We start from the raw sequence: 25661 nt of genomic DNA on the forward strand, positions 1-25661 counted from the left end.
GGGTCACTTATGTAGCTGGCAAACTGAGCCTAGAAAGATTTGGATACCCAGTCACTGGGAGTAAACGTGGGTTCCTGCAGAGGCCAGTGGTGGAGAGCTGTGCTTCTAGCTCTGGGCTGGGACTTTTGCAAGTGTGGCTGAGAAGAGTGATCAAGCTGAACTTGGACTCTAAGGCGAGAGCTGCCAAGCCAGAGAAGGCTAACCGCTCTGTCTGGGAGAGGGAAGCAGTAAAGCTGCCTGAAGACAAGGAGTCCCTCCCTAGGTGTCTGACATGAACCAGAACCAACTTCCTTCCCGAGGATTTGTTGCCTCCGTTAAGGTTGGCCTGTCAGCACAGGAAGAGGGCAGCTTTCTGGCTATTAGGGCACTCCCCAGACTGTGTAGAGGCTGCTCTTGCCCAGGTGACCTGGGAGGGACAGGTGCTTTTCTGGCATAAAACAAGGTATGGAGCAGCAGCGTCTGGGGTTTGTGACTTTGTCCAGGATGCGGCAACCTAGCAGCGATGCAGTGGGGGTACAGGCAGGCCTCTGAGGATCTGGGGAGTACAAGTGCATAAGAGGCCTCCAGTTCCCCTCCTTCCCTGAGTCCTAAGGACTTCCAAGTACCACATGGGAAGCAACGAGAATCCTGCCTGGAATGATGGAAGCTCCCGAAAGCAGAGAGGAACAGAGAAGTAGGCATCTTGATTCTGGTTTGCATGAGCCCTGACCCTAGCCTGCCCCCGCCCCCTCCCTTCTCCCCACTTCCCATCTCCCTTTCAGGTTCCTGTTCATCTTTTCAAACTCAGTTCAAATGCCTCATTCTCTAACTTGCCCCCCACCACCACTACCTCCACCTGTGTGCCTTAATAGGCTTCGTGTGTGTGTGTGTGTGTATGTGTATGTGTGTGTGTGTCTGTGTCTGCCCTACCCACCAGTCAGTGGAATACTTGGGAAAAGGGTCTGTATCGTATTTGTGGTAGAAGAGTTCCCGCGCTGTTCCGTTACTGGTGCATTCAGTAAGTGTGTTCTAAATAAGTGCATGGAGGCAAGCGGATCACTTGAGGTCAGGAGTTTGAGACCAGCCTGGCCAACATGGTGAAACCCCACCTCTACTAAAAATACAAAAAATTAGCCAGGCATGGTGGTGCATACCTGTAATCCCAGCTACTCGGGAGGCTGAGGCAGGAGAACCACTTGAACCTGGGAGGCGGAGATTGCAGTGAGCTGAGATCTCGCCACTGCACTCCAGCCTGGGTGACAAAAGCAAAACTCCATCTCAAAAATAAATAAATTAATTAAGTAGGTAAATAAATGCACCGTTGGATCATTGGGCTGAACCTCTCCACCGCCTATCACCCCGCTTCCTGGGGGCCGCGAATGCACATCTCCTCTGCTCTTCTGGTTGCTTTGCTCCCTGTTGTCTTTTCTTGCATCCAGTGATCCACAAAACCTGTCCCCTTTTCCCAGGAAGGTCAACTTGTTGGCTTTATGCAAATAGAGTGTGGAGTGGGCTCCATCCAGTCGGCTCTGGTAAATATTGCCCAACCCTACCACTTGCTGGCTGGGCCCGGGAGCTGTTTACAGAGGCATCCCAGTGTTGGCTCGGTGGTTGTTGGGCGCTAGGGTCTAGCCTCTAGGGACCTGGAGTATGTGCAGGACTCTGACCAACCCAGTTTGAGGTTGGTAGTTAGGTCAGCTAACTATCCCAAGCCAGAACAGGGCTCTTACTAAACGTCCCTTAGGAAGTAATGTGGCCATCTTGGGGCTGCCCTCTCCTGGCCGTTTGGAAACAGTATGACTGAGGACATCCAGTGACACATGACATCACTGTAACATTATTTTTCATAAACTGTGGAGATAAATTTGGGTTGAGCCTTTAGCCCCGGGGTGAGTCTGAAACTCACAGACTCTGAGGGCTAATGGGTCCTTGAGGCCGTCTGTCCCCTGTTCTCAGCAGCATCCCATAGAGCCCCGCTGCTCGGGCACAGGGCTGTCTTCCTCCCTTTAATCCTGTGTGTTGACACGTTTGTTTATTCATAATATAACGTCTTATGACTCAGTTTTCACCCACATTGGTGAAATTTAAAAAGGAGAAATGGAGTGCAGTTGTACAGAACTAAATATATTCCATTTCTATCATTCAAGATTTTGCATTTTTGGTGTTAAAATATTTAGTGCACATAATGAAACGAAGGTCAGAGTCAATGATGTTAGTTACTTTAATATTCTTATTTGGCAAAATAAAACAACTGTATCTGACTCTAAAAAAAATGTTTACTAATCATGAGCCTCAAAAGGCTAAGAAATAGTGATGCCACTACAATCTATGCCTCATATACAGATTCTGCTGACACCCCTGTCAGATGGCCTGTGGTCCCAAGTCTCTGTCAAAACTCATCCTGGGTTTTCAGACTTGCTACCAGCCTGCTCCAGGACTGAGTGGGTTGAAACGTTAGACGCCATCTTGGTCATTCTGCCCGCTTCTGTTTCAGGGCCTGTCTCTGTCCCAATTACAAGGCAGCCCTTCAATATTTGAGAAGAGTCATCACCCTGAAATCATCCCTTTTCTGTGTAAATATCCCGGGTCTGTAAAGGATTCCATATGTTGTGCTGCTGATTGCCTTCCTTAAAGCAGTTACATACTTAATACATGAATACTTTCTTGTTATAAAATATTTCATAATAGAGATAAAAAGGAAGATTATTTTTATCCCTGTTCATGCTCAGTCCTCTTCCCAGAGGTAACTCCTTTTATCAGGGTAGTGTATATATGTCTAGAGGACTGTTTCTCTAGATATATATTACAAATGGAAATGTATAAATGTTTGTGGAATCTAAAAAGTGCCTACACACATGCATATCAATTATACTATGTGTATTCTTTAGTGACTTTTTACATTTTAAAATATGTATAGGTTATTTCATAACAGTACCTATAGAGTTATATGATTTTTGTTAATGACCACATAATGTTCTATTGTTTGGGAGTTTTTCTGGTTTTTTTCTGAGATGGAGTCTTGCTCTGTCACCCAGGCTGGAGTGCAGTGGTGCTATCTCGGCTCACTGCAACCTCCGCCCCCAGGGTTCAAGCAGTTCTCGTGTCTCAGCCTCCCCAGTAGCTGGGATTACAGGTGCCCACTACCATGCCTAGCTCATTTTTGTATTTTTTTTTTAATAGAGATGGGGTTTCGCCATGTTGGCCATGGTGGTCTTGAACTCCTGACCTCAAGTGATCTGCCTGCCTCGGCCTGCCAGAGGGGTGGGATTATAGGTGTGAGCCACTGCACCTGGCTTGTTCTATTGTTTTAACATAATCTTACTTTTCCATTCCCCAATCGATAGATATTAGGTTGCTTCCCATACTTTATTTTACAATGCTGTGATGAACTCCTTGAATTTGTTTGTGCCTTGTTGCCTTTACATGCATGGCTTTGGTCTGCCAATCACTCCCCTTAAGTATGAGACCCACAAGTGTACAGCATAACACTCAATGCTCAGATGAGATCCAGGCAGTCCAGAGCACAGTGCAACTATTTGTTCATCCAGCCATCCATTTACCCATTTGAATGTATTTATTGAGCAGGTACTATGCCTTTCTCTTGCCCTGATTTCTACTTGCGCCAGCTGCAAATAAGGCAGTAATGGGGCCTGTCCTCATGGAATGATGCAGTCCAGTATGGGAAACTCCCTCCATTTGGATACTCTACTTCTGTTAGTACCGCCTATCCTATGGTTTTTTTTTTTTTTTTAAGGTAATTATGTCACACTGTCAACTTACATGCTCTTTGAGTCGGTTAATGAGTCTTAAGTCTTTTTTCATATAAATTGTTGTCTCAACTTGTGCAGTTAATTTACATATTTCTAAGTAAAGGATTTTTATATTTGTTCCTATGTTTTATCTTATGACTTGCTTCCCTTCCTGCCATATGTTCAAGCTGTTTTTTTTTTTAATCTTGATGTCTGCACAGAGTATTAGCTGGCCCTACTCCTCGTGCAGAGATGTAATAAGTATGCATGCTACATCTTCATCCACATTACTGATAACATTCTTAGCCACAGTGGACCACAAATGGGGTCCTGTGGCATGCCACTGAAGATGTCCCTCCTAGATGACAGTGACCCATATTTAATCAACCCTGTCTCCGCCCATCTTGACCTCCAGGACAGTACCTAAACACATATGCACATATTTCAATGATAGTATCTGTCTGATCTCCCATTCTGAAAACCTGATATGAAAGGAAATGAGCCTAGTTTGGCATGACTTTATAAGTCACATGATACAGTGGAAAGAGGGTTGATTTGGGGGATTTGGTCAGGCCTAGATTCAAGCTCTGCACTTCTTAGCTATATGGCCTTTGGGAAATCATTTGACTTCTCTGAGACTCAATTTCCTATATTCGAGGACTATCAAAAGTATTTATGCATTAGTACCATTAATAAGCACTTACTAAGTGATGGACATGCACTGTGCTGGGCAGGCCACAGTAAGCAAGATAGGTCTCTCAGGTATTAAGTGTGCAAAATTCGTATCTTCGATCATTTTAGTGACAGAAACAAGGAAAGTCCTCCCTGGAATGGGCTTTCTAGACATTCATCCCTAACCCTTGAGACCTGGGGATGTAGCGGAGATTATTTCCCTTTTATACATAGGGAAACTTAGATACACTGATAGAGTCCCTTGGCTCACGTCCACTCAGCCTTTGGTAACAAATTTGGTAGCTGCTCCCTAGCCTTAAAGAATTTATCTTAAACTGTCAATTGAGTAGGTTCAGCCAACCTTTGTGCTTAGAGCCCTGTCCCTGGCTAATAGGTGTTAACAGGATAGGCACCTGGTTAATACAAATTAAGCCAAAGCACAAGTCAAGTGTTGAAGAGAGCTTCATGGCAGTGCTGCATTGCCTCACTTATCCAGAGAGCCCGTAGCCAACCTATTTAGACAGCTGACGGTAAGAAGGAAGCAAATGAGACTTCAAGCCAGGTCCTTTCTCAGAGCCTTAAACTTTTATTTTAGAGATGGTCATACTGAGCTTAATGATCTGGTTTTTCTATCCCTTAGCAGATAAAAGTGCAAATTCAAGCTGGAATAGGGGATTGCTAGAAGCAAGCATACTAACAGAAGCAGAGATAAACTTGATTGTGAGAAAGAAAGAAAAAAAAACTGGGAAAAGCAGAGCCCAGAGCTGAAAAAAAAAAGAGAGAGAAAACAAAAAACAAGAAAAAAGGGCAGTCTGGGGCCATCCAGTGCTACAGCCAACAGAGGTCAAACATCAGTATCGTATCCCTGAGGGTATGGTTGCTTTAAAAACAAGTTTGAAATTATGACTCTGAGTCATTGACTAAATTATCTTTCAGGTATGCTTTAGGGCAAAATAGGGATGTATATGATACCTTTTAGCAAGATCTCTATTCAAAAAGAAACCAATACATATCTATCCAAAACTGAGATAAAAGGCTTTGGAGCTTCAAGGGATAGATTTCTGTGACTGAAAATCCACTTATTTAGGAAGGATTCCTGAGAAAATCCTAGGCATTTGAAAGGCATGCTGAATTTTAGATGACTTCAGTTCAAGTCACAGCTCTCCTGCTAGCCAACATGTGCCTTGGACAGATCTCTTACCATTTATGACCCTGTTTTCCACAAGCAGGAATAACATTACCTGCCTTTTCAATCTCATGAAAGTATTCTGAAAATCAACAAGAAATGTGTTTGAAAGTGCTTTGTAAACCATAGAACATCATGGAGATGTACAAGCAAGGTCTGTGGGCCACACCCCAGGTGTTGCCTACTGCGAGACAGTGACACAAAATGTGGGCAAAGAGATCAATTCCAAGTTGTTGCTTTAAATATATACATACGTACGTGTATGTATTGCATACATATGCATATTTTCATATATGTGTGTATGTCTGTTCATTTAGATAATGTATCTTTAAAACCTCCCAAGACACCCTTTTCACCAGGCAAAAGAAGCAGCTCTACAACTAACTTTGTCATCTTGTAAACTGTAACATTCTATATAGATACGTGACATTTTGAATGCTTACTAACTTTCGTCTTAATCTTTCCTAATCCAATACTAAGAATTAGCTTTTAAAAATCAAACATTGCAGAAATATATGGCTTCTAGAACCCCAAATGCTCTCCCCTGCATCTATGATTAACAGTTTGGCTTAGGGACCTTCAGATTTTTTTCCGTGCTAGTTCTGGTCCTGGAGGCATTCAACAGACAATTCCTGAAATAAACAGCCCTTTGTTATAATAGAGAAACCTTTAGGGGTGGAAATACATTTTATATTCTAGAAGCTCTCCAATCTGTGCTGTTTGGGCCTTAGGCTCATCCTCTTGAGTTCTTACTTAGGCAATTGCAGTAAATAGCTTTTTAACTGGCTGCCCTGACTACAGTCGTGCTCTCTTCAAATCCATGTTCCACAGGGTGGTTAGGATAACTAAACTAAAACTAAAATCTCACCGCAATCACTCCCCTTTACTTTAGTTCCACCATGCCCTCAGAGTCCCTTCTGAACTCTTTTGTCTTCTGCCGTGGGCCCCTGCCTGCTCACCCACCTGTCCCCTCCCTTCCCTGCAGCAGCAGTCCCAAATTGCTGGTAAATCCTGAACAGGAAGAAGAAGCGCCGTTTCACCCTCTGCAACTTTGGACAGAGCCGCTTCCTCCACTTCCGCTTCTTGGGATGCCTTTCTTTGCTTTCTCTGCCTGGCAAACTTTTCTTCATCCTTCAGGGTTGCTCAGAAGGACTTTTCTTCTGAGAGCCTTCCTCATCTCATTCTCTTTTCTCTAGCTGTTCTCTTCTCTGACGAAGTGAATGGCAACCTTTTCTTTGCCACCTCGTACCTGCTTCTGAGTGTTAGAAGTACTGCTCTGTAGGAGATGACTCTGACTTGCACAGCCTCTCAATGAACCTGGGGGCTTCCTATTCATCTTTGTGTCCCTAGTGCCTTTTGGTATACAATAGGTGCTTGGTAAATACTTGTTGAACTAAACTGAACTGGAAAGGGAAACTTTATAGGGCAGGAAACTGTGTTTCGTTCATGCCACATAGAAGACCATCTTTTCCAGCTGCTGCTGAAACAGACCTGGGGCTGCCTCACTTGATTTGGGGTGCACAGGAGTACAAGAGACAAGGAAGACCTCAGGTTTCCTGGAAGACTAAAAAATGAAAATTACCACAGATAACCATTTGCTTCGTTTATCCAATGCCCTTCGAGGACAAGCTTCCAAATTGCAGGTTCACTCAAGAAATGCCAAAGAGATTCCCATTCAGACCTGTTGAAAACTTCACTCTTGGTAACTATTTAGGCCACACATATGTGTAAAGGTCCCAGACTACACTTGTCAGTGTAGCCTGGAAATGTTTATCCCACCTGTGCACCATACATAAAAGCAATATAGTACACAGAAGAGGCTGGAGTGAACAAGCACCTCTCAGTAGTTTCCAGAAGCCCAGAATTCTGAGTGGAAGGCCCAGTGCAGCTGCCTCACAGCAGGGTACAGGCAGAAGGGAGGGTTCTGGAGGCCAAATAACCATGTAGAGAGTCAGGCTCTCCTCTTCCTAGCTGTGTGATGTTGGGAATGTTGCTTAAATTCTCTGAGCCTTGGTTCCCGTATCTGTTAAAACAGTTTGGTAAGATTACGTCCCTCGCTGAATTATCAAGAAGAATAAATGATGGTATATTTGAAAGTGTTTCTCATCTCTGCAGTGCTTTAAAAAATATTTTTTCTCTTTCTTGAGCTGATGCTCCTGTAACGAATCTGTGTAGTGCTTGGTGATCATAAGTTGGTGCTGTATATGTGTGTGTGTGCGTTCAGGACAGGGCAAGTGCACTTCCTCTTATTGGATTCATCTGGAACCCCATAGTAAAATACACATTGGGACAGAGATTTCATGACATTCCTGAGCCACCTTTTTCCCCTCTTCATCTCTTCTCGTCCTAATGGAGGAGGTAAGAGCAAATATCACACCTTGTAGTTGACTTGTGTATGTGAGACTCAAGGAAATACAGGATGCTGGCTGCAAAGCCAAGTGCATTATGTTTCCATATCAAACAGATGTGTGTTTATCTGATTCTGAACCTTGCCCTGATTGAGAACTGTGAGTGGGGTTCACGATTTTTTCTTTTGACTGTGACTAAATCTCTGTAGGGGAACAGCAGGATTAAGGCTACAACTGAGTTAGTACAATAGCCAGAGTAGGCAACAACTTGAGAGTGATAAAAACAGGTGACAGAGACACGCGGCAGTGCGGTAGAATGAACTGGACACTGGATAGGGAGTTAGCAGATCCGTGCTAATCAGCCCTGGCTTGGTCTTTAGGACTAACTTGACTGCAGCTCTAGCTGTGTTTCCCTGAGCAAGTTATTTTCCCTCTCTGGCTTCAGAAGTCGTATCTGTAAAATGAACCAGGTGATGTCTATTTTTCCTTCCAGTTCTGATGGCGAAGGAAGGGAATCAACACATTTTGGAATCTCTGCCATACACCTAGTACAACCTACACCAAACAACTTTGAAGAGTCTATAATTCCATCACACACAGAGAGAGTGAGGATTGTGTAGAAGTATGGAGTCAGACTGATTTAGACTGAAATCTCAGCTCCATTATTTACCAGCAGAGTGACTTTATGCAAATTTCTTAATGTCTTTAAGCCTCAGTCTTTTCATCTATAAAATGGGTCTTGTAACATAGTAAGCATACTTATATGCTTATAAGTGTATTCCTACTCTCTCTTTATACATTATAAATTTCTTTTTTTTTTTTTTTTTTTGATGGAGTCTCTCTCTGTCTCCCAGGCTGGAGTGCAGGGGCACAGTCTTGGCTTACGGCAAGCTCCGCCTCCCGGGTTCACACCATTCTCCTGCCTCAGCCTCCCGAGTAGCTGGGACTACAGGCACCCACCACCATGCCCAGCTAATTTTTTGTATGTTTAGTAGAGACGGGGTTTCACCGTGTCAGCCAGGATGGTCTCAATCTCCTGACCTCGTGATCTGCCCACCTCGGCTTCCCAAAGTACTGGGATTACAGGCATGAGCCACTGCGCCTGGCCTAAATTTCTTAAGTAAATTTCATCTGGTCTATTTCTCTTCATTTTCAAGGAATAATCTAGGACTACAGAGATGAGTGAAGTAACGTAATATTAGGTCATGCAACTAGTTGGAGGCAAGAATGGGTCCCAAAGTCAGGATCCCGATTGATTCTGAGCCTTGTGCTTATTTGCTGGATGTCTTTTTTATCATCCCCATTGGGGATAGCAAAGCCCTTCCCTGATAAGCAGCGCAGGAATATGTTAAAAACAAACAAAAAAAACCCCAGTGTGATGCTGAACTGCATTTATATACTAGACGCTTCCCAAGAACAGCCACTGGGCTTGGAAACGGTTCTCAGAGTTTGATGCTTAGCATTTCTTCCCCTTCTCACACCTTCTCCTTCTGCTATTTCACTTATTTAGGGGCAGAACAGCCTTCTGTGGGGGCAAATCAAAAGTTTGGTGTCATACTTTTCCCTAGTCAAAGAACCAGAGAGGGTAGCTCTGTCCTCTTTTCTACCAGGTAGGCCACCAAAAGAACCAACAGATGCTGACTCAGAGGGGATCAGGTTCACGAAAGCAGCTGCCCACTGGGGAGGATGCTGCAGGTGCCTCAAGAGGGCTCCGCAGCAGTGCTTTGGTTAAAATGATTCAAGTCCTCAGTACCATGAAGCATTAGTGAGGGTGGGTCTGCCATGAGGGCACAGCCACCTCCCAACATTTTTAGAACTGAATTCAGGGATTTATATTCCAGAGGGAGAAGAAAACTTTTATGGGTTTAAAATGATAGGGTTTTTCATGCACGTGTCAGCACTAGCAATGCTATGTCCTAAGAACTGAAGACAAAGCATTAAATAACATGACTGATAAGATTGTTGCATTTCCAGAGTAGTCACAAGCAGGAAAAATAAGGACGGCTTTTTGGAAAGCGTCTTTTCAGCAGTAGCAACCCCACGTGGTTCCAGCCTCCTAGGAGCTATATGTCTCCTCTCTTCCATCCCTCCTTTGTGTGTGTGTTTGATGCTCTCAGGGTGATAATCCCAGTTTGCATGGGCAAAGGCACACCTAGGCTGCTATATTATAGGTTTGATTAGAGTCCAGGGGCTGGATGAGGTCATCTCTCCAAGCACTTCCCAGAGGCATCTGAGGAGGCAGGAGCCTTGGACTCCTAAGGAAAGCTAAGAGCCATGGAGATGGGAGAATCCCCCAAGCAAAAATGCAGCCGATATCTCTTGGGGTACTTTCAGCCCTGTTCACTTGAGATGAGTTACCCATCTGCCCTATTCCACCACTTGGAATATATTTTTAAAATGTTTTCATGAGGAACGCATTTGCCAATCTTTTATATATCAGTTCCAAAACAGAAACTCTTCCTCAGTGCTAGGGAGAAGTGTAGAAGAGGGGAGAAAGAAAAAAAAATCTTGCCTGTAATTGAAGGCAGGTTGGGAGATGTTCACGCTTTGAAACGCTCCTTCTTGTGAAATGTTTATGAAACACTTTCCACAAACGAGTTATGCAACTAGGACAACAGCTTTGATCATTTTCATCACCAGTGATATATTCATTAGTGTTGAGCTGTCTTCCCCCAGAGAGGGCCATGTGAACATGTGATGGGGAGGGGGTTAAAGGTGAGTACCCCAGCCCCACCATGCCCCATCCCATGAACCCAAAACAGATGGTCAGTAAGGAGGTCCCAGTGTACGTCTGGGCCAGAACGCCACCTTTTCCATCACCGATGATCTATTCTCTCTCCTACCCTTGGGATGTGTGTAATATTTTTTGGTAGATAAAGCACCAGAGGAGGGTCAGGAGACCACTCTCTTGTCAGAGTTTTGCCAGGGTATTGCTATATGAGTTTATACCCATCTCTGAAGCTCTCTGAGCTTCTGTGAGATGGAAGGGTGAGCACTTTTCCTCACACCTCCTGGCTATGAAAGCAAAGCCAAGGAGGGATGTAGAAAGGGCTTCCACCTCCTTGGAAGGGGCTCTCTCCTTCCAGAATGAGACTACTGCTTTCTAAATTAAGTGATGTCAGAGAGTTCACTGAGATCAGAAAAGATAATCATCCCTAATACCTTTTTACCTCCCTGATCACTGCCTAAGACTCAGTGTAATACCTTTCACAGCACAGTGGGTGGAGAAGATCCTAAACAACAAAGCTTGTCCAATAGCTGGACAGGCTGCTCAGTGGCTGTGGCAGGGCAGAGCACACTGTGGTGGCCCGCGTCTCCAGGGATGCATCCGTCCCAAGTGAAGTCTGGAGAAACCCTCCACTTGCGTGAGAAGAACTGCCAAAGAGACCCTGGAGATGATCTTCTTGATTCCAGGCAGGCTGTGGGTTTGGTTGGGTTTTCACAAGCAAGGGGGAAATTGGGTTTTCGTCCAATTTGCCTCCGGTTCTCACATTAGAAGTCAATGGGATCCAACAGCAGTCTCTCTATCTCATCTTCCAGATCCACAGCCAACACCCAGTTGCCTGGAAAGGTTCCAACCTTTTCCCCTTCACAGCTGTAAAAAGGGATTTTTGTAAATTCAAGAAGACTTTATTTCTTAATTTCTTCATTTCTGAATCCCTGAGAATGTCAAAGATGTCTGTTGGAGGCCATGGGAATTGTCAATGTACCCTTCCTCCTTCCTGTTGAGCTCAGCTAATAGAGACCACTGATCAAAGCTGAGATTTGAGAACTTGTCATCAAGAAAGCAGTGTCCTTTGTTGTCTTTCAATTTGGTTTGTTTAGGATTGTCTTCTTTTGGGGTTACTATCAGCTCTTCACATCCAGAGGGTAATGAATTATGAAAAATAAAATATTCCATATCCAAAGGAACTGTAAAGATAAATAAAAATAAATAAATAAAAATTATAAAAGAGTAAAAGGTTGGTCAAACAAATCAGAAAAAATAATGCGGCCAGGCGTGGTGGCTCACGCCTGTAATCCCAGCACTTTGGGAGGCTGAGGCGGGCAGATCACGAGGTCAGGAGATCGAGACTACCCTGGCTAACATGGTGAAACCCCGCCTCAACTAAAAATACAAAAAATTAGCCGGGTGTGGTGGTGGGCGCCTGTAGTCCCAGCTACTTGGGAGGCTGAGGCAGGAGAATGGCATGAACCCGGGAGGAGGAGGTTGCAGTGAGCCAAGATCATGCCACTGTACTCCAGCCTGGGCAACAGAACGAGACTCTGTCTCAAAAAAAAAAAAAAAAAAATCAAAAAATTTAACAAAAAATAATGCAGAGGATTGTCAGAAAGCCCCAAACTAACACCCAAAGGGCTTTTCTGCTATCACACCTTTCATTTTTACAACTGGGAGGTCGAGAGTGCCCCCCAAAGAGTTTAAAGGGCAATTGATCCAGGAAGCAGATGAAAGGGTGTGTTTTCTTTTATGATGGCGCTGGTTTCTGAAATTAAGTGTTGCAGGAAGACCTGGCACAGATTCTAACAGATAGCGCCCAGGTTGGAGGCAAAGCACATGTTTTCAAGCTCTGTCATAGCTGCCTCTCCTTATCTCTCCCTTGTGCATAATGAGTCTACAGAGGAGCCCTGCCACTTGCCTCCGAGATGGAACTGGGCCAAGCTGCCAGAGGCTGTTCCACCAGCTTGATTTTACCTCCAGTGCTCCACGTTCTCCCTCTGTCCCCCTTCCTCCATCCTGCCTCCCCAGTACCCTCTGGGATGGCGGATGCCTGGGGGCAGGAGGAGGTTATGCAGGGAAGAGGTGGGGACCACAAAGGCCTGGCTTAAGTAAAATCCCCTCTCAGAGTAAACCTTAAAGTTGTAGTGGTGGTGGTCATTTTGAAATAAGTAGTTTATCATCTATTTCTAGTTTTTAAAAACTTGCTAACGCATGTTTTCCTGGAATCTAAGGATGTGGAAACTCTAATTTTGGGGAGAAGAACTAGGACACCAGAGTTTCTTAGAGGTGCCAGGTGTGGATGGGCACAGCTGAAGGGGCATGGGGCAAAGAAGTGGGGCTCTTAGAGACAACGCCCAGGCAGCCATGTGTTTTGAGTTTTCTGAATGTCTAACCCTCTTCCCCTACAGTGCTATTTCCCGTCTCTCCCCCTTCCTTCTCTTTGCTTCCAAAGTTCCATAATAGTCTCCTTAAGTGAGAGGAATGATTTCCAAAGACTGTCCCTGAAACCATCTTCTTACCAATTTCTGTGCAACCAGGGCTTTTTGGTGTTATTTAGATCTGCTTTATCTAAGAACACAGCAGCAACCTCGATGGGCCACGTCTACCAAATACACTAGGGAATTGGAATTCGTAATTCCATCTGTTGACAGATAGGGAGAAAAATCATGGACTATCATACAGGAGATGGGGAAACTGTGTCCCATAGAGGCTGAGTCCCATAGAGGCTGAAGATTACGTAGTAAATTAGAGTCAGAGTTAGGGCTAGAAACAAGGTCAGCATTCACTGCACCTGTTCAACATTTTCTTCCCTGTACCTTATTGGAGACTGTAGAGAAATTGGTTTTGTTTATGTCTTTTGTTCAATTAATGTTCATTGGGTTTTCGCCATGTGAAAGGCACCATATTTAGGACATTAGCTACCTACTCAGTCTCCAATGTCAGTAGGATCTTCCTAATTGTCCAACCAAAGAGAATTCTTTTTTCATTTTATTTAACTTTTATTTTAAGTTCAGGAGTATACGTCCAGGTTTGTTATATAGGTAAACTTGTATCATGGGAGTTTGTTATACAGATTATTTCATCACCCACATATTAAGCTTAGTACCCATTCGTTCTTTTTCCTGATCCTCTCCCTCCTCTCACCTTCTACCCTCCAATAGGCCCCAGTGTGTGTTGTTCCCCTCTATATGTCCATGTGTTCTCATCATTTAGCTCCCACTTATAAGCGAGAACATGTGGTATCTGGTTTTCTGTTCCTGCATTAGTTTGCTAAGGATAATGGCCTCTAGCTCCATCCACGTTCCTGCAAAGGACAGTATCTCATTCTTTTTTATGGCTGCATAGTATTCCATGGTGTATATATACCACATTTTCTTTACCCAATCTATCATCAACGGACATTTATGTTGATTTCATGTCTTTGCTATTGTGAATAGTGTTGCGATGAACATAACGTGTGCATGTGTCTTTATAATAGAGCTGTTTATAAGGAATTATTTCTTTAGTGATCCAAAGCACCATTTTTTTTCCGAAAGGATTAAGCACAAGTTTAGCTGTTAGTCTGAACTTTTAACTTAGGTTAAACAACACAAACAGAAGATATTCCAGGATGTCAGTGATATTCGCAGTGTAGACCAAGGAAATGGTTTAAGCCAGCATCTCTATGGCCAAGAGTTTCTATCTGGATAGGGAACAACCAGATGTCCTCAGAGGAGTGTCTTCCCAATATCTCTTATAAGGTATGGTCTAAAGCTTGTGCCCCCGTCACATTATATGAATTTAAAGTCACGTGGACACCCTCCCAGGGGACTTCCTGAAAAGCTGCAAGAGGGTAGTTTTCCTGGAATGGGAGGAGGAGTGGGCAGAAGCAGCACTTCCTGCCCTGCCCTGGGACACCTGGGAAGCCCACGCGTGGGCGGTTAGTGCTGTCATTGCAGGGTGGTAGAGACTGGAGAGAGTTTGGAAACCACCACGGGCCCCTCAGGCTGTAACTACAGCATTGGCTGTGAGGGAGACATGCCTTCACCTGTAGGAAGACAGGCAAAGACTGTCACCAAAGCCATACAGGTGAAGAGGGCCAGCTGCAGAGGCAGACACAGAGGATGGAGAGGTGTGGAGACAAACGAGATGGGAAGGGAGACTCCTCCAGATCAGTGGTGCCCAGACTTTGGGGTTTCGTAGATGAGATTCCATTGAGGAAAATAAAATACAGAATTTGGGGGAGATCAGTAAAGGGTTGCCAGTTTTTTACTCTGTGAGGTGAAGAGTTTTAAGAATACCGTTTAGGGTCACTATCCTGTCCTAAATAAATTTTAACATTCTTCCTCCTAAGAAAAAAAAGAATATCACCTCAGAATTTCTAAGAATTTAATCCATTTTTTTTTTAAAGAGACAGAGTCTCACTATGTCACCCAGGCTGGAGTGCAGTGGCATGATCATAGCTCACTGCAGCCTCAAACTCCTGGGCTCGAATGATCCTCCCATCTCAGCCTCCCAACTAGCTGGGACTATAGGCATGTAACACCATGCCTGGCTAATTTTTTTTTTTTTTTTTTTTTTTTAGTTTAGAGATAAAGTCTTGCTATGCTGCCCAGGCTGGTCTCAAATTCCTACATCGAGCCCTATTTTTGAAAGTCACTACACTGTCATTGCTTTTGTCATTTCAGGGCCACTCACAGAGCCCAGCTGCCCTGGCTGGAAGGGCACACACAGGCAGGAAAAGTAAGCTGCAGCCCAGTAGGCCCTGGGCTAGCTCTCTCCTCTCTAGGCTGGTCACTCCTTTCCTGCTTGGATCTTCCTGCCGTTTCCATCTCTGACTGCCTGATGGGATCCAGCACTGACACTCTCCTCTTGCTTCCACTTGCAGATTAAAACCGAAGATCTCAGTGACTCCCTGCAGCAGACCCTCTCCCATCGGCCATGCCACCTGAGTCAAGGACCTGCCATGATGTCCGGAAACCAAATGTCTGGGGTAAATGCCAGCCCATGTCAGGTAACCCTGATATTCACAGTGGGCCAGTGTGTTTAACTCAATCCCTCTGGGAAATGTTCGACTTCCATGCTTGGTACTCTGTGAACCCATATCAGTCTAAAGAACCCCCTGCAGGCGATGTGGGAAAGAGATTTGGAGGCTGTGAGTGGGGTTCTAAAACAGTCCTCTTACAGGTGGAGCCTGGCTAGGGATGTGAAGAAGTAGGCCTCTACTTCTCGGGGACAAAAAGGAGCCAGGCTTGCCAAAGGCAAGGACCTACCAGCTGTGCTGCTGGTGTCTGCCAGCCACATCCAGGGGAATCCTAGGTTGACAGCTGCGGCGGTTAGAGAACGTTTCTGTCCCCAGTGGGCCCACTCTGCCTCCCCTAAGGTTTTATGTTAGAGCCAAACTAGAATGGATTGCTGGTGGGGGAAGAAAGAGGCGTCTGAGCTAGTAACAGCCAAGGTCTGGGAGGGCGTTCATGTGATGAGACCTCTTCTCAGCAGGAATCACCTGGGGGAGAAAGAACCACTCCTTTCTGGAAACACATAAGAATGTGGATCCGTCCCTTCACCTTCCATTCAGCAAGGCTTCTCAGGTCTTCTCTCTGTGCACAAACCTAAGCTCAACCCCATGGGGCACAGAGCTCGGGGTCTCCATTGCAGAGGACTCCACGATCCCCCAAGCATCGGAATTATTAGTCCCATGTCCTGGGCTGGTAGGAGAAACCCTGGAGTTTTTGTTTAACTAAATGGGTTTTATTAAGAATGAATAGCTTGTTCCACCTCACAACTCCCACCCAGACACCCTCCATGAAAGACTCAGGCCCAGGAAACAGCCGAGGCATGGCTTTTAGCATAATCAAGTGGCTTGAGATTAAAAAAGAATTGGACTGTTGGGGATTGCATCTTATCTCTAGGATAAACTTTGAGAGACGGGTCATACCCAGGCTTTGCCTTCAGGGCATTTTACAGTCTAGTTGGGAGACAGGACTGACACATATAAAAATTAACTCAGGAGGCAAGGGTTAAGTAACAATATGTTGTAAGGACTCCTAGGCTGAGGGCAGAAGCTGTAACAATACCAGCATTAATGGAGTACCTACTATTTGCTAGACACTGAGGATACACAGTGGCATAAAGCAAGGTCAGCCTGCACAGTCTCCAAGTCTGGAGACCCCTGGGACAGACGTGTGGCAGGCAGATGGGGCTGATGTCCCCAGCTTGTAAATTCTGTGATGTATGTGTATCTCTTCGTGTGTAGGACATGGCTTCCCTCCATCCGCTCCAGCAGCTTGTGCTGGTTCCCGGCCACTTACAGTCTGTATCCCAGTTCCTGCTATCTCAGACCCAGCCTGGGCAACAAGGTAAGAACGCTGAGGTTTTCCACATAGACCAAGTCCAGTCAAGTGCTGCTGCTGCTGCTGCTTTTTGCTGGGTGAGGGGGCCTAATTGGAGAGCATGCATCAGTCAGTCACCCATCTGCTATTAAGACCTACTTATCCACCCCAGAGTCTGAGGAAGGGACCCTGGCAATGCTCCTGCAGGCTTAGTCTCCTTCTCTGCTTCCCCTTCCCGGCCTCCTCTTGGGTGGTCTGGCCCACCTCCTCAATTTCCTGGTGAGTGGAGACGGAAGGTGCAGGCGTGGAGGAGAGCTGTGCTGTACAAGGGAGGGGAAGCGCCCTGGGAAATGCAGTACAGACAAGTACCCATTCCTTGGAAATCTCTCCTGGACACAGATTCAGACTTGCTGCCTGGAAGCCTGGCTGTGATTCTATTTGGAGAGAGCAGCAGTGCCACCCACAGGTTGTAGAAAGGGTGGTCAGGTTTTCTTTGGCAGGGAAATTACAACCAGAGAACTTCTCCCTGGCCAAGAGCAAATAGATTGAACTATTAATAAATAGCTAACATTTCTTGAGCATGATGTGCCAGGAGCTCTGCTGAGTAATTTTTCTGACATTCCTCAAAATAACCTTGTTCAGTAGGCAGTCCTATTATGCCTCTGGTGACCAACTGGGAAGTTCCAGAACCGTTTAGCTGAGACCCACACTCTTGGCCATCACACTGTGCTGCCTGTCCCACTCCCATCTCCACCAGCTAGGGTCAAAAGTGATGGAGGGTTGGCTGGGCACGGTGGCTCATGCCTGTAATCTCAGCATGTTGGGAGGAAGGGGGTGGGCAGATCACTTGAGGCCAGAAGTTTGAGACCAGCCTGGCCAACATGGTAAAACTGTCTCCTCTAAAAATACAAAAATTAGCCAGGTGTGGTGGTGCAAGCCTGTAATCCCAGCTACTCGGGAGGCTGAGGCAAGACAATCACCTGAACCTGGGAGGCAGAGGTTGCAGTGAGCCAAGATTGCACCACTGCCCTCCAGCCTGGGCGACAGAGAGAGACCCTGTCTCCGAAAAAAAAAAAAAAAAAAAAAAAAAGTGATTGAGGAAGCATAAACTCTCTCCTGTGGCAAATCCCAGGTAGAGGCTTTGGAAATCCAGAATCCAAACAAAATGCAACTCTGCCTTCTGCCCTTAGCTCGTGCACAAATGAGTCACTATGCTTAGTTTCCAAGGCACCTCAGAATACTATGGTGATGAATGAGACCCTGTTTGAATTTTTTTTTTTTTTTTTTGAGACAGAGTCTCGCTCTGTCACCCAGGCTGGAGTGCAGTGGCCAGATCTCGCTCACGGCAAGCTCTGCTTCCCGGGTTTACACCATTCTCCTGCCTCAGCCTCCCGAGTAGCTGGGACTACAGGCGCCCGCCACCACGCCCGGCTAGTTTTTTGTATTTTTTTAGTAGAGACGGGGTTTCAACGTGTTAGCCAGGATGGTCTCGATCTCCTGACCTCGTGATCCACCCATCTCGGCCTCCCAAAGTGCTGGGATTATAGGCTTGAGCCACCGCGCCCGTCCCCTATTTGAATTTTTAAGTGTTTATTTTGGTTAAACAATAAACATCATACTCCTTGAATGGAAAAGGGAAGGTAACAGTTTAATTTGTTTTCAGAAGACTGGAGAGTGACATGAAAATGACCCAGGCATATAACCAACTAAGTCAGTGTATGATGCAGTGGTGGAAAGACACTTCCAAATTTGGAGTCAGAAAAATTGACTGGTTTTTCAAAAAGTCACTTACTAACTGTGTGTTTTTGGGAAAGTGACCTAACCTCTCTGAGCTTCCATTTCCTCTTCTGTAAAAATGGGATAATAGCAAGGCCCTGCCTCATGAGATTATTGAGAGTCACTTGAAATAATGCACGTGAAAAGGCTGTATCCATTTCAACTGCCATGTCAGAATTGCCATTACTACCCAAGCCTCTCAACTCCCAGTTCAGGATTCCTTATAAGAGATTTCTTGCCCATGTATTTTGATAATGAACAATGAAGCCCTGACTTTTTAGACTGAAAAGCATAAAGGTCAACATCAGCAGATGCTGTACATTGTGACCCAGAACAGCCGAGGGAACACAGACACCCCAAGGTGCTGTTGAGTGACAAGCAGTTGGGGTAACCAACCCCATTGTCTGCTTTGGCGGTTGGATGGCCCCACTCCTGCTGGGAGAGTGAGCCGCCAACCAGGCAGAGCCCTTCATGTACAATTTTCCTGGGGAGGATGGAGAAGCAGGTATAATGCATACTGCCCAAGGGAGTTTCCAGAGGCTCAGCCCTGGACTTTCCCTCATTTCTCAGCCCTCCCTCCCAAGTATAAAATGTCCTGGTTAGCCACATGCCTCTGGCTAAGGCCCACCGCCCTTTAGAGCTGTATGGTCGTATCTGCTTGGTCTGGCATCCTCACAGATTTGGTTGGGCCTCTGTAGCCATCCCAGCTACTTCTCCTGCAGGGAAAGCCCAAATCCTTAGCCCCAGCTTGACTTCTCAGAAGCCACCCTGCATCCCTTCCCTTCCTGGGTTTCTTCCGCTCTGGTAATCAGATCCCAGAGTAGATCCTCTTGACCCTCCTTAGCCTCTGCACCTCTCCAGACAGGCGGGCAGGTGGAAGGACTGGTTTGGGGACTGCTGTTTACATGTCTGTTTATCCCTGTATCTGATTTGCCTCCACCTATATGTGGCAATGCCTGGCAGTGCTAGAAGGGCCTCTCCATGGGACTTGAGGTGGGTGGAGAAACCTGATCAGGTGGCAGGGGGTCGGGACAGGGATCATGGTGCCAAAGTTGTAGCACATGTCTTTCAAATAGCCTGGATTTTATTTGTCTGTTCCTTTGTCCCTCCCCTTTCACTCAGGTCTGCAGCCAAATCTCCTCCCCTTTCCACAGCAACAAAGCAGTCTCCTCCTCCCACAGACTGGGCCGGGACTGGCATCCCAGGTAAACAAGCCCATTCTTCCTGTTTCCTCTAGGAATGTGTCAGCTCTCACTGAGTTTAACTCAGTAGTTTCCCCCCACCCCTTTAACAGGATACTGATCCCTCTGGGGAGAGGGGCAGCAGGGAACTGTCCATTGGCATTGGGGAAATCCAAGCTACAGCAAGGAGGGGACAATGTACCAAGTATCACTGGGGGGGCCACAGTTAGAACCCAGAGATTCCAGCTCCCAGGCCAGCCTCCTTCATGCTCCAGGCACTGGACTCTAGCCCTGCACAGGCCCCAGCATTGCTCCTCTGAGAGCCAGGCTCAGCTAACTTCTCAGGCACACCAAGATGGCCACGAACTCTACTTAGGTGCTCTCAGGGGCCAAGGGGGACACTAAAATACCACAGACCTGATGTCCCAGACCACAAAGTCCGTGCCTTTCACCTCTGGGTCACTGTTCCAGATTGCCTCCTGCAGTGGGCATGTATATAGGCCAGTGGGCTGAGGTCTGGGAGAGGGGTTGTTTGCAGAGCTGCCATGGTTCCACACAGCACCTCTTCTCCAACTAGGAAAAAGGCATCTCTCCTTCTGGCCAGCTGCAGTCTCATGCCAGGGTGCACAGATTGGCGACAGCAGCATGAGCTGTATCTTAGCTGCCATTCTTCTCCTGATCTGGGTGCCCCTGCACAGTTAATAACCTGCACAGCTGTATGAGATGGCTCTGCACAGATGGTTGGGCAGAATGGTTGGGAATGACTGCAGAGATCTCTGTGCTAAGAGCCCGGTGGCTCACCAAGAGCCCTGCCTTCGGAGAGGGCTGAGGCCACCAAAAGTACCTGGAGGGGAAGCTCGCCATCTAGTGGTTGCAATGTGGACACTAGCACCACGAGCAGCTCTTCCACCTCCTCCTGGCATGGGTTTACAGCTGGAAGAGATCTTAGAATATTCAAGATCAACTCTCATATCTTATCATATTTTGGTACGGAGAGACTGGTAGCAGAGAGACCACACAGAAGATTATGAAGATCATCCAGGAGAGGGGTCATAAAGGATTGGCTTAAGAGTTGTGGCAATAAGAAGAGGGGATGATTGAGGAGATGTTTTGGGAAGTTGAATCAGTGCAGGTTGCCAGTGGATTGGAGATGAAAGGAGGAGGGATAAGGTCTAGCAGAGAGCCCCGTAAGTCTTTGTCAAATGAAAGAACAAATAAAAGGAAGGTTTAAAGAGGACTGGGGCTTTGTCCTGAGGGTCTGGTCTATACCACACTCTCCTCACACACCCCTTCCCTGCAAGATAAGAACCAAATTCATGGCTTTAGACTAAAAGACCCTTCATTGGGGGAAAGACTCCTAAACTTCTCTCTGGTCCTTTTGCCTTCTTCATGATAAGGATGCCTATCTCAATGGTAAACCCAAATATCCCAGAGGAGAAGAAGTAATGTTAACCCTAGTATACACAAAGTAAATCAAAAGGGAAAGAAGAGGTGAATTTAGCCCTCTGAGCTGGACACAGTGCCTGGACCCCTAGGCCCAGATTTCACTCTATCCTTGTGGAATGATAGATGTCTTTAAGATTGGATTCATTCCTGACCCCAAATAGGCACAACATGGTTCTAGGTTTAAGAGTACATTTTCCTATGAAAATAAGCTCAAGAAAGAATATCTGGCTGGGCACAGTGGCTCATGCTTGTAGTCCCAGCACTTTGGAAGGCCAAGGCAGGTGGATCACTTGAGCCCAGGAGTTCACGACCAGCTTGGGCAACATAGTGAAGCCCTGTCTCTGCAAAAACAAAAGTTAGCCAGGCGTGGTGGCACATGCCTGTAGTCCCAGCTGTTCAGGAGGCTGAGGCAGGGGAATGGCTTGAGCCCAGGAGGTTGAGGCTGCAGTGAACAGCGATTGTGCCACTACACTGTAGCCTGGGTGACAGAGTGAGATCCTGTCTCAAAAAAAAAAAAAAAAAAGAAGGAGAAGAAGAAGAAGAGGAGGAGGAGGAGGAGGAGAAAGAGGAAGAAGAAGAAGAAGAACAACAACAACAACAACAACAACAACGAATATCTCCTAACATCCCAAATGAGATCAAGGTGCATTTTATAAAGGTACTGATTAAAATACCTTTGATTAAAAACAAAACACTTTCGTGAAAGAAAATGGTGGTTTAGAAAGTAAAATGATGCACAAGAGTTTGACACTTCAGGAAAGTTTTATGAAGGCCACGAGTTCTTGGATATTCCCTGTTATCTTCAGTTAATGCCTGTTCAACACCTCAGTTACCCGCTTTATGGAAAAAAAAAAAAAAGCAAGCAACCTTTTCTTGGTCCAGTTCTGTGATTTGTTTTGGGAATCTTTGTAAACAACCCTGCTAGCTCCTTTTATGGTAGAAAACTGAAAGGAGGAAGTAACCTGCTAAGACTCAGACAGTGAGTCACAGGCTAAACGCAGGCCACCTCCCTATCCTGCACTCCTGATGTTTCTACCCAGATATTCCAGTTATTTGCTATGCATTCATAGAAACTTCAATTTCTACTTCCATGCCATTGGAAAAAAATAGGACTCAAATGTACCCAGGGTGTATCCTGGGATCTGTAATCCTCTAAGTGGGCCTATTAGTAAAAAAAAAAAAAAAAAAAAAAAAAATCAGAAATTGTTATTTATTGATCTTTGTGGTGGATCTGCTTGGCGTGTTTCCTATCAGGCAGTTGGGCGCCCTGGGCTGCCAGGATCCTCTTTAGAACCCCACCTGGAAGCATCCCAGCATCTCCCGGTGCCCAAGCATCTACCCAGCTCTGGAGGGGCCGATGAGCCCAGTGACCTCGAGGAACTGGAGAAGTTTGCCAAGACCTTCAAGCAGAGGCGCATTAAGCTGGGCTTCACACAGGTTTGGTTTTAGGGGAAAAGATAGAAGAAACTGAGCCAAGCGGCTGGAGACTGGGCTTCCCAAGTGCAGGTTTCAAGAGCGACCAGAGGCTCGATGTGTTTGGGGCCAGCTCATTGTGTCCCTGAGTTCTCTGAGAATAGGGTACAGTTGCCATTGGTAGGGAAATTGAGGACGTTGCTGGTGGAGGAGAATGAGAGGTGGAAAAGGGGCTGGCTCTCCTGAGCACATGGGCATGGTCCACTCAGAGTCTAAGGAGAGAAAGAAACCGATTCTTCACCTTAGAGGGAGGAGACTTGGAAAGCAGCCGAGCATGGGTGAGCACTCGAAGGTTCAGGCTGGCTGTGTGATCGATGCTAGGACCATGCAGGATGTGGGCAAACAAGAGGAGGAGGCTGCCTCTCATGTTCCTCCCCCCCGGTCCCCACGCTTAGGGAGATGTGGGGCTGGCGATGGGAAAGCTGTACGGCAACGACTTCAGCCAGACCACCATCTCGCGATTTGAGGCCCTCAACCTGAGCTTCAAGAACATGTGCAAGCTCAAGCCCCTGCTGGAGAAGTGGCTGAATGATGCAGGTAGGCCTCACAAACACGGATGCCAGGGGCCCTAGAGGGCTCTGCAGGGAAGGGCCAGTGACTTGTCATGTTGGGGCTTTTGGGAGTTGATACCTAACACCTCTTTCTTCTCCTGAGACTGGAGCCAATGGAGAAACAAGACACAGGGCACAGGCAAGTGTAGATGAAAGTGTCAGCTCGACTACTGAGAAGCCCTCAGAAGGATGTGGATTTAGGTCTGTGTCCATCAGGATTTGCCCCCATTCAATTCCTACCCCATCCCACCCAGCGTAGACCTTAGAACAACTTGCCAGCGACAAAATCTGGGTCTGCAGAGCAGACACACTTAGACAGATTGCTGTCTGGAATAAGTCTGGGTCAGGGAAACAGAGCAATGGAGCCTCTAGGGTCTCACTGGGAGGTGGAGACCACAGGCATGACACAGGATCTTTCCCTGGCTAGTTCTTGAGCAGGTTTTCAGCAGACAGGGACTTACTGCAACCCAGCTTGGTCAGGAAAGCCTGACAGCAGGAGTGGGGTTTGTGGGAGGACTCAGTGAGGGGTGGTGGCCGGCAGGCATCCCAGGAGATCAAGAGTATAAGCCAAGGGACCACACATTTGGAATAATGAGCGGAAGAGTATGGCAGCAGGGACTAGCATAAGATGGGGCTTCTCAACCTTGGCACTATGGACATCCTGGGCCAGGTCATTCTTGTTGCCAGGGACTGGCCTATGCATTGCAGGATGTTTTGAGCATCCCTGGTCCCTACCCATTAGTTGCCAGTAGCATCCACCCCCGGTTGAAACAGCCAAGAATCTCTCCAGACATTGCCAAATGTCCCAGGGGGAGTGGTGGTGATGTAGAGTTCCCCCCGGTTGAGAACCGCCAGCCTAGCCAGAGAGAGGGAGTGAGCCAGTCTCCAGGTCTGGGCTCTATTCAGTAATTCACGTGGATTGGTGGTTACACTGGAGAGGGAGGAAGGGGGGGGCAGCCAGCCAGGGCTGTTACTCCCACAGAAGGGCCTCTACACACAAGCATGGGAGGGGGCAGGAAGCTCCCCTGACAGGCTGCCCCTTAGACAGCCTTTATGGAAGCACTGAAATGAGCGAAATGATCCGAAAGTCTTCGAATCTCTGGAGAAGGGCCCTGTGACCATTTCTAGTCCTCATCAGATGCCTGAATCCTTCCTCGGGGATATCCCTCCTATGGCCCCTACAGCCTTAGCTCAAACATTTGCACTGGCACGAAAATGCCTCCAACACCAACAGTCTGCCACGAAGTACCATTGCTTTTGGCTCCAAATCCCATTTCACATTTCGCTCAGTATTCACATCCAGGCATATCTGTAAACAGCAGCCTCACGAGCGTTACTCGTAGGAGTCCTCCCAGTGTCCACTTACACCCACATGTGCCACCGATGCCTGGGCATCCCTCAGCCATGACCCCAAACACTGGAGACACTGCTCTGGGGGCCTCAGAGGGCCATGGAGGGTTACGGAGGGCCACAGAAGGCCATGGAGGGCAATGGAGGGCCACAGAGGGCCTTTGCCCTGAGCAATGAAAAGAAGTGGGATTCCTGGTCTGTTCTGGGCTCTCTGCTGGGGGAGGGGATTGCCCCTGAAAATGCCACTGCAGAGCCCATCGGGAAGGGTTGTTGGACCTCAAATCCATGAAGGCACCAGCCACTCATCCCCTTCTCTGAGCTTCCTCTGCTCCTTCGTGTCCCCGCAGAGTCCTCTCCGTCAGACCCCTCAGTGAGCACGCCCAGCTCCTACCCCAGCCTCAGTGAAGTATTTGGAAGGAAGAGAAAGAAACGGACCAGCATCGAGACCAACATCCGCCTGACTCTGGAGAAGAGGTTTCAAGATGTGAGCAGCACCTTCGGGTGGGCATGGGTGGGCTGCCCCATACAGGTAGGGGGAGCAGACACGGCACAGGCCGCTTGGCACCAGCCCCTCAGCACCTCAGACCTGCCCTGGGACACGATCAGAAAACACATTATCCCACTCCAGGCCCCCAGATATTGGAGTGCAAAGCTGCTCGCCATCTCAGGTTCCAGGAACCTCCTCCTCCACTGACCCTTCTTGCCCTGACATCTATTTAGGACTCTTTGTTTTTCTCACTGGCAGATTTAAAGAACAGACTATAGGGTCCCAGAACACAGTGTATCTCTGTATCCAGCTGAGGTAAAGGAGTAAAGTCAGGGGATTGTATATAAGTTCTCTATTTTCTATGCAGTACATTTTATGTTTTTCAAATTATAAATATAATAAATGCTTATTGTAAGCAATTTGGAAAGTACAA

At 46.7% G+C, this 25661-nt stretch overlaps 1 protein-coding gene across 5 annotated transcripts in view; it reads left to right on the plus strand.

The window, feature by feature from the left end:
* Window positions 1–25661, plus strand: part of POU2F3 (POU class 2 homeobox 3) — an 83585-nt gene that overhangs the window by 45206 nt on the left and 12718 nt on the right. For 4 of the 5 annotated variants that reach the window (XM_033206054.1, XM_033206055.1, XM_033206056.1 and 1 more), the window contains 6 exons: window positions 15521–15646; window positions 16889–16991; window positions 19863–19945; window positions 22622–22804; window positions 23236–23377; window positions 25089–25225. In XM_033206054.1, the coding sequence (XP_033061945.1) occupies window positions 15521–15646; window positions 16889–16991; window positions 19863–19945; window positions 22622–22804; window positions 23236–23377; window positions 25089–25225 (774 nt within the window). The remainder of the gene's footprint in view (window positions 1–15520; window positions 15647–16888; window positions 16992–19862; window positions 19946–22621; window positions 22805–23235; window positions 23378–25088; window positions 25226–25661) is intronic. The other variant, XM_033206057.1, reaches the window with a different exon arrangement.

This window comes from Trachypithecus francoisi, unplaced genomic scaffold (genome assembly GCF_009764315.1).
Source record: "Trachypithecus francoisi isolate TF-2019V2 unplaced genomic scaffold, Tfra_2.0 Lachesis_group8, whole genome shotgun sequence".
Lineage (NCBI taxonomy): Eukaryota > Metazoa > Chordata > Mammalia > Primates > Cercopithecidae > Trachypithecus > Trachypithecus francoisi.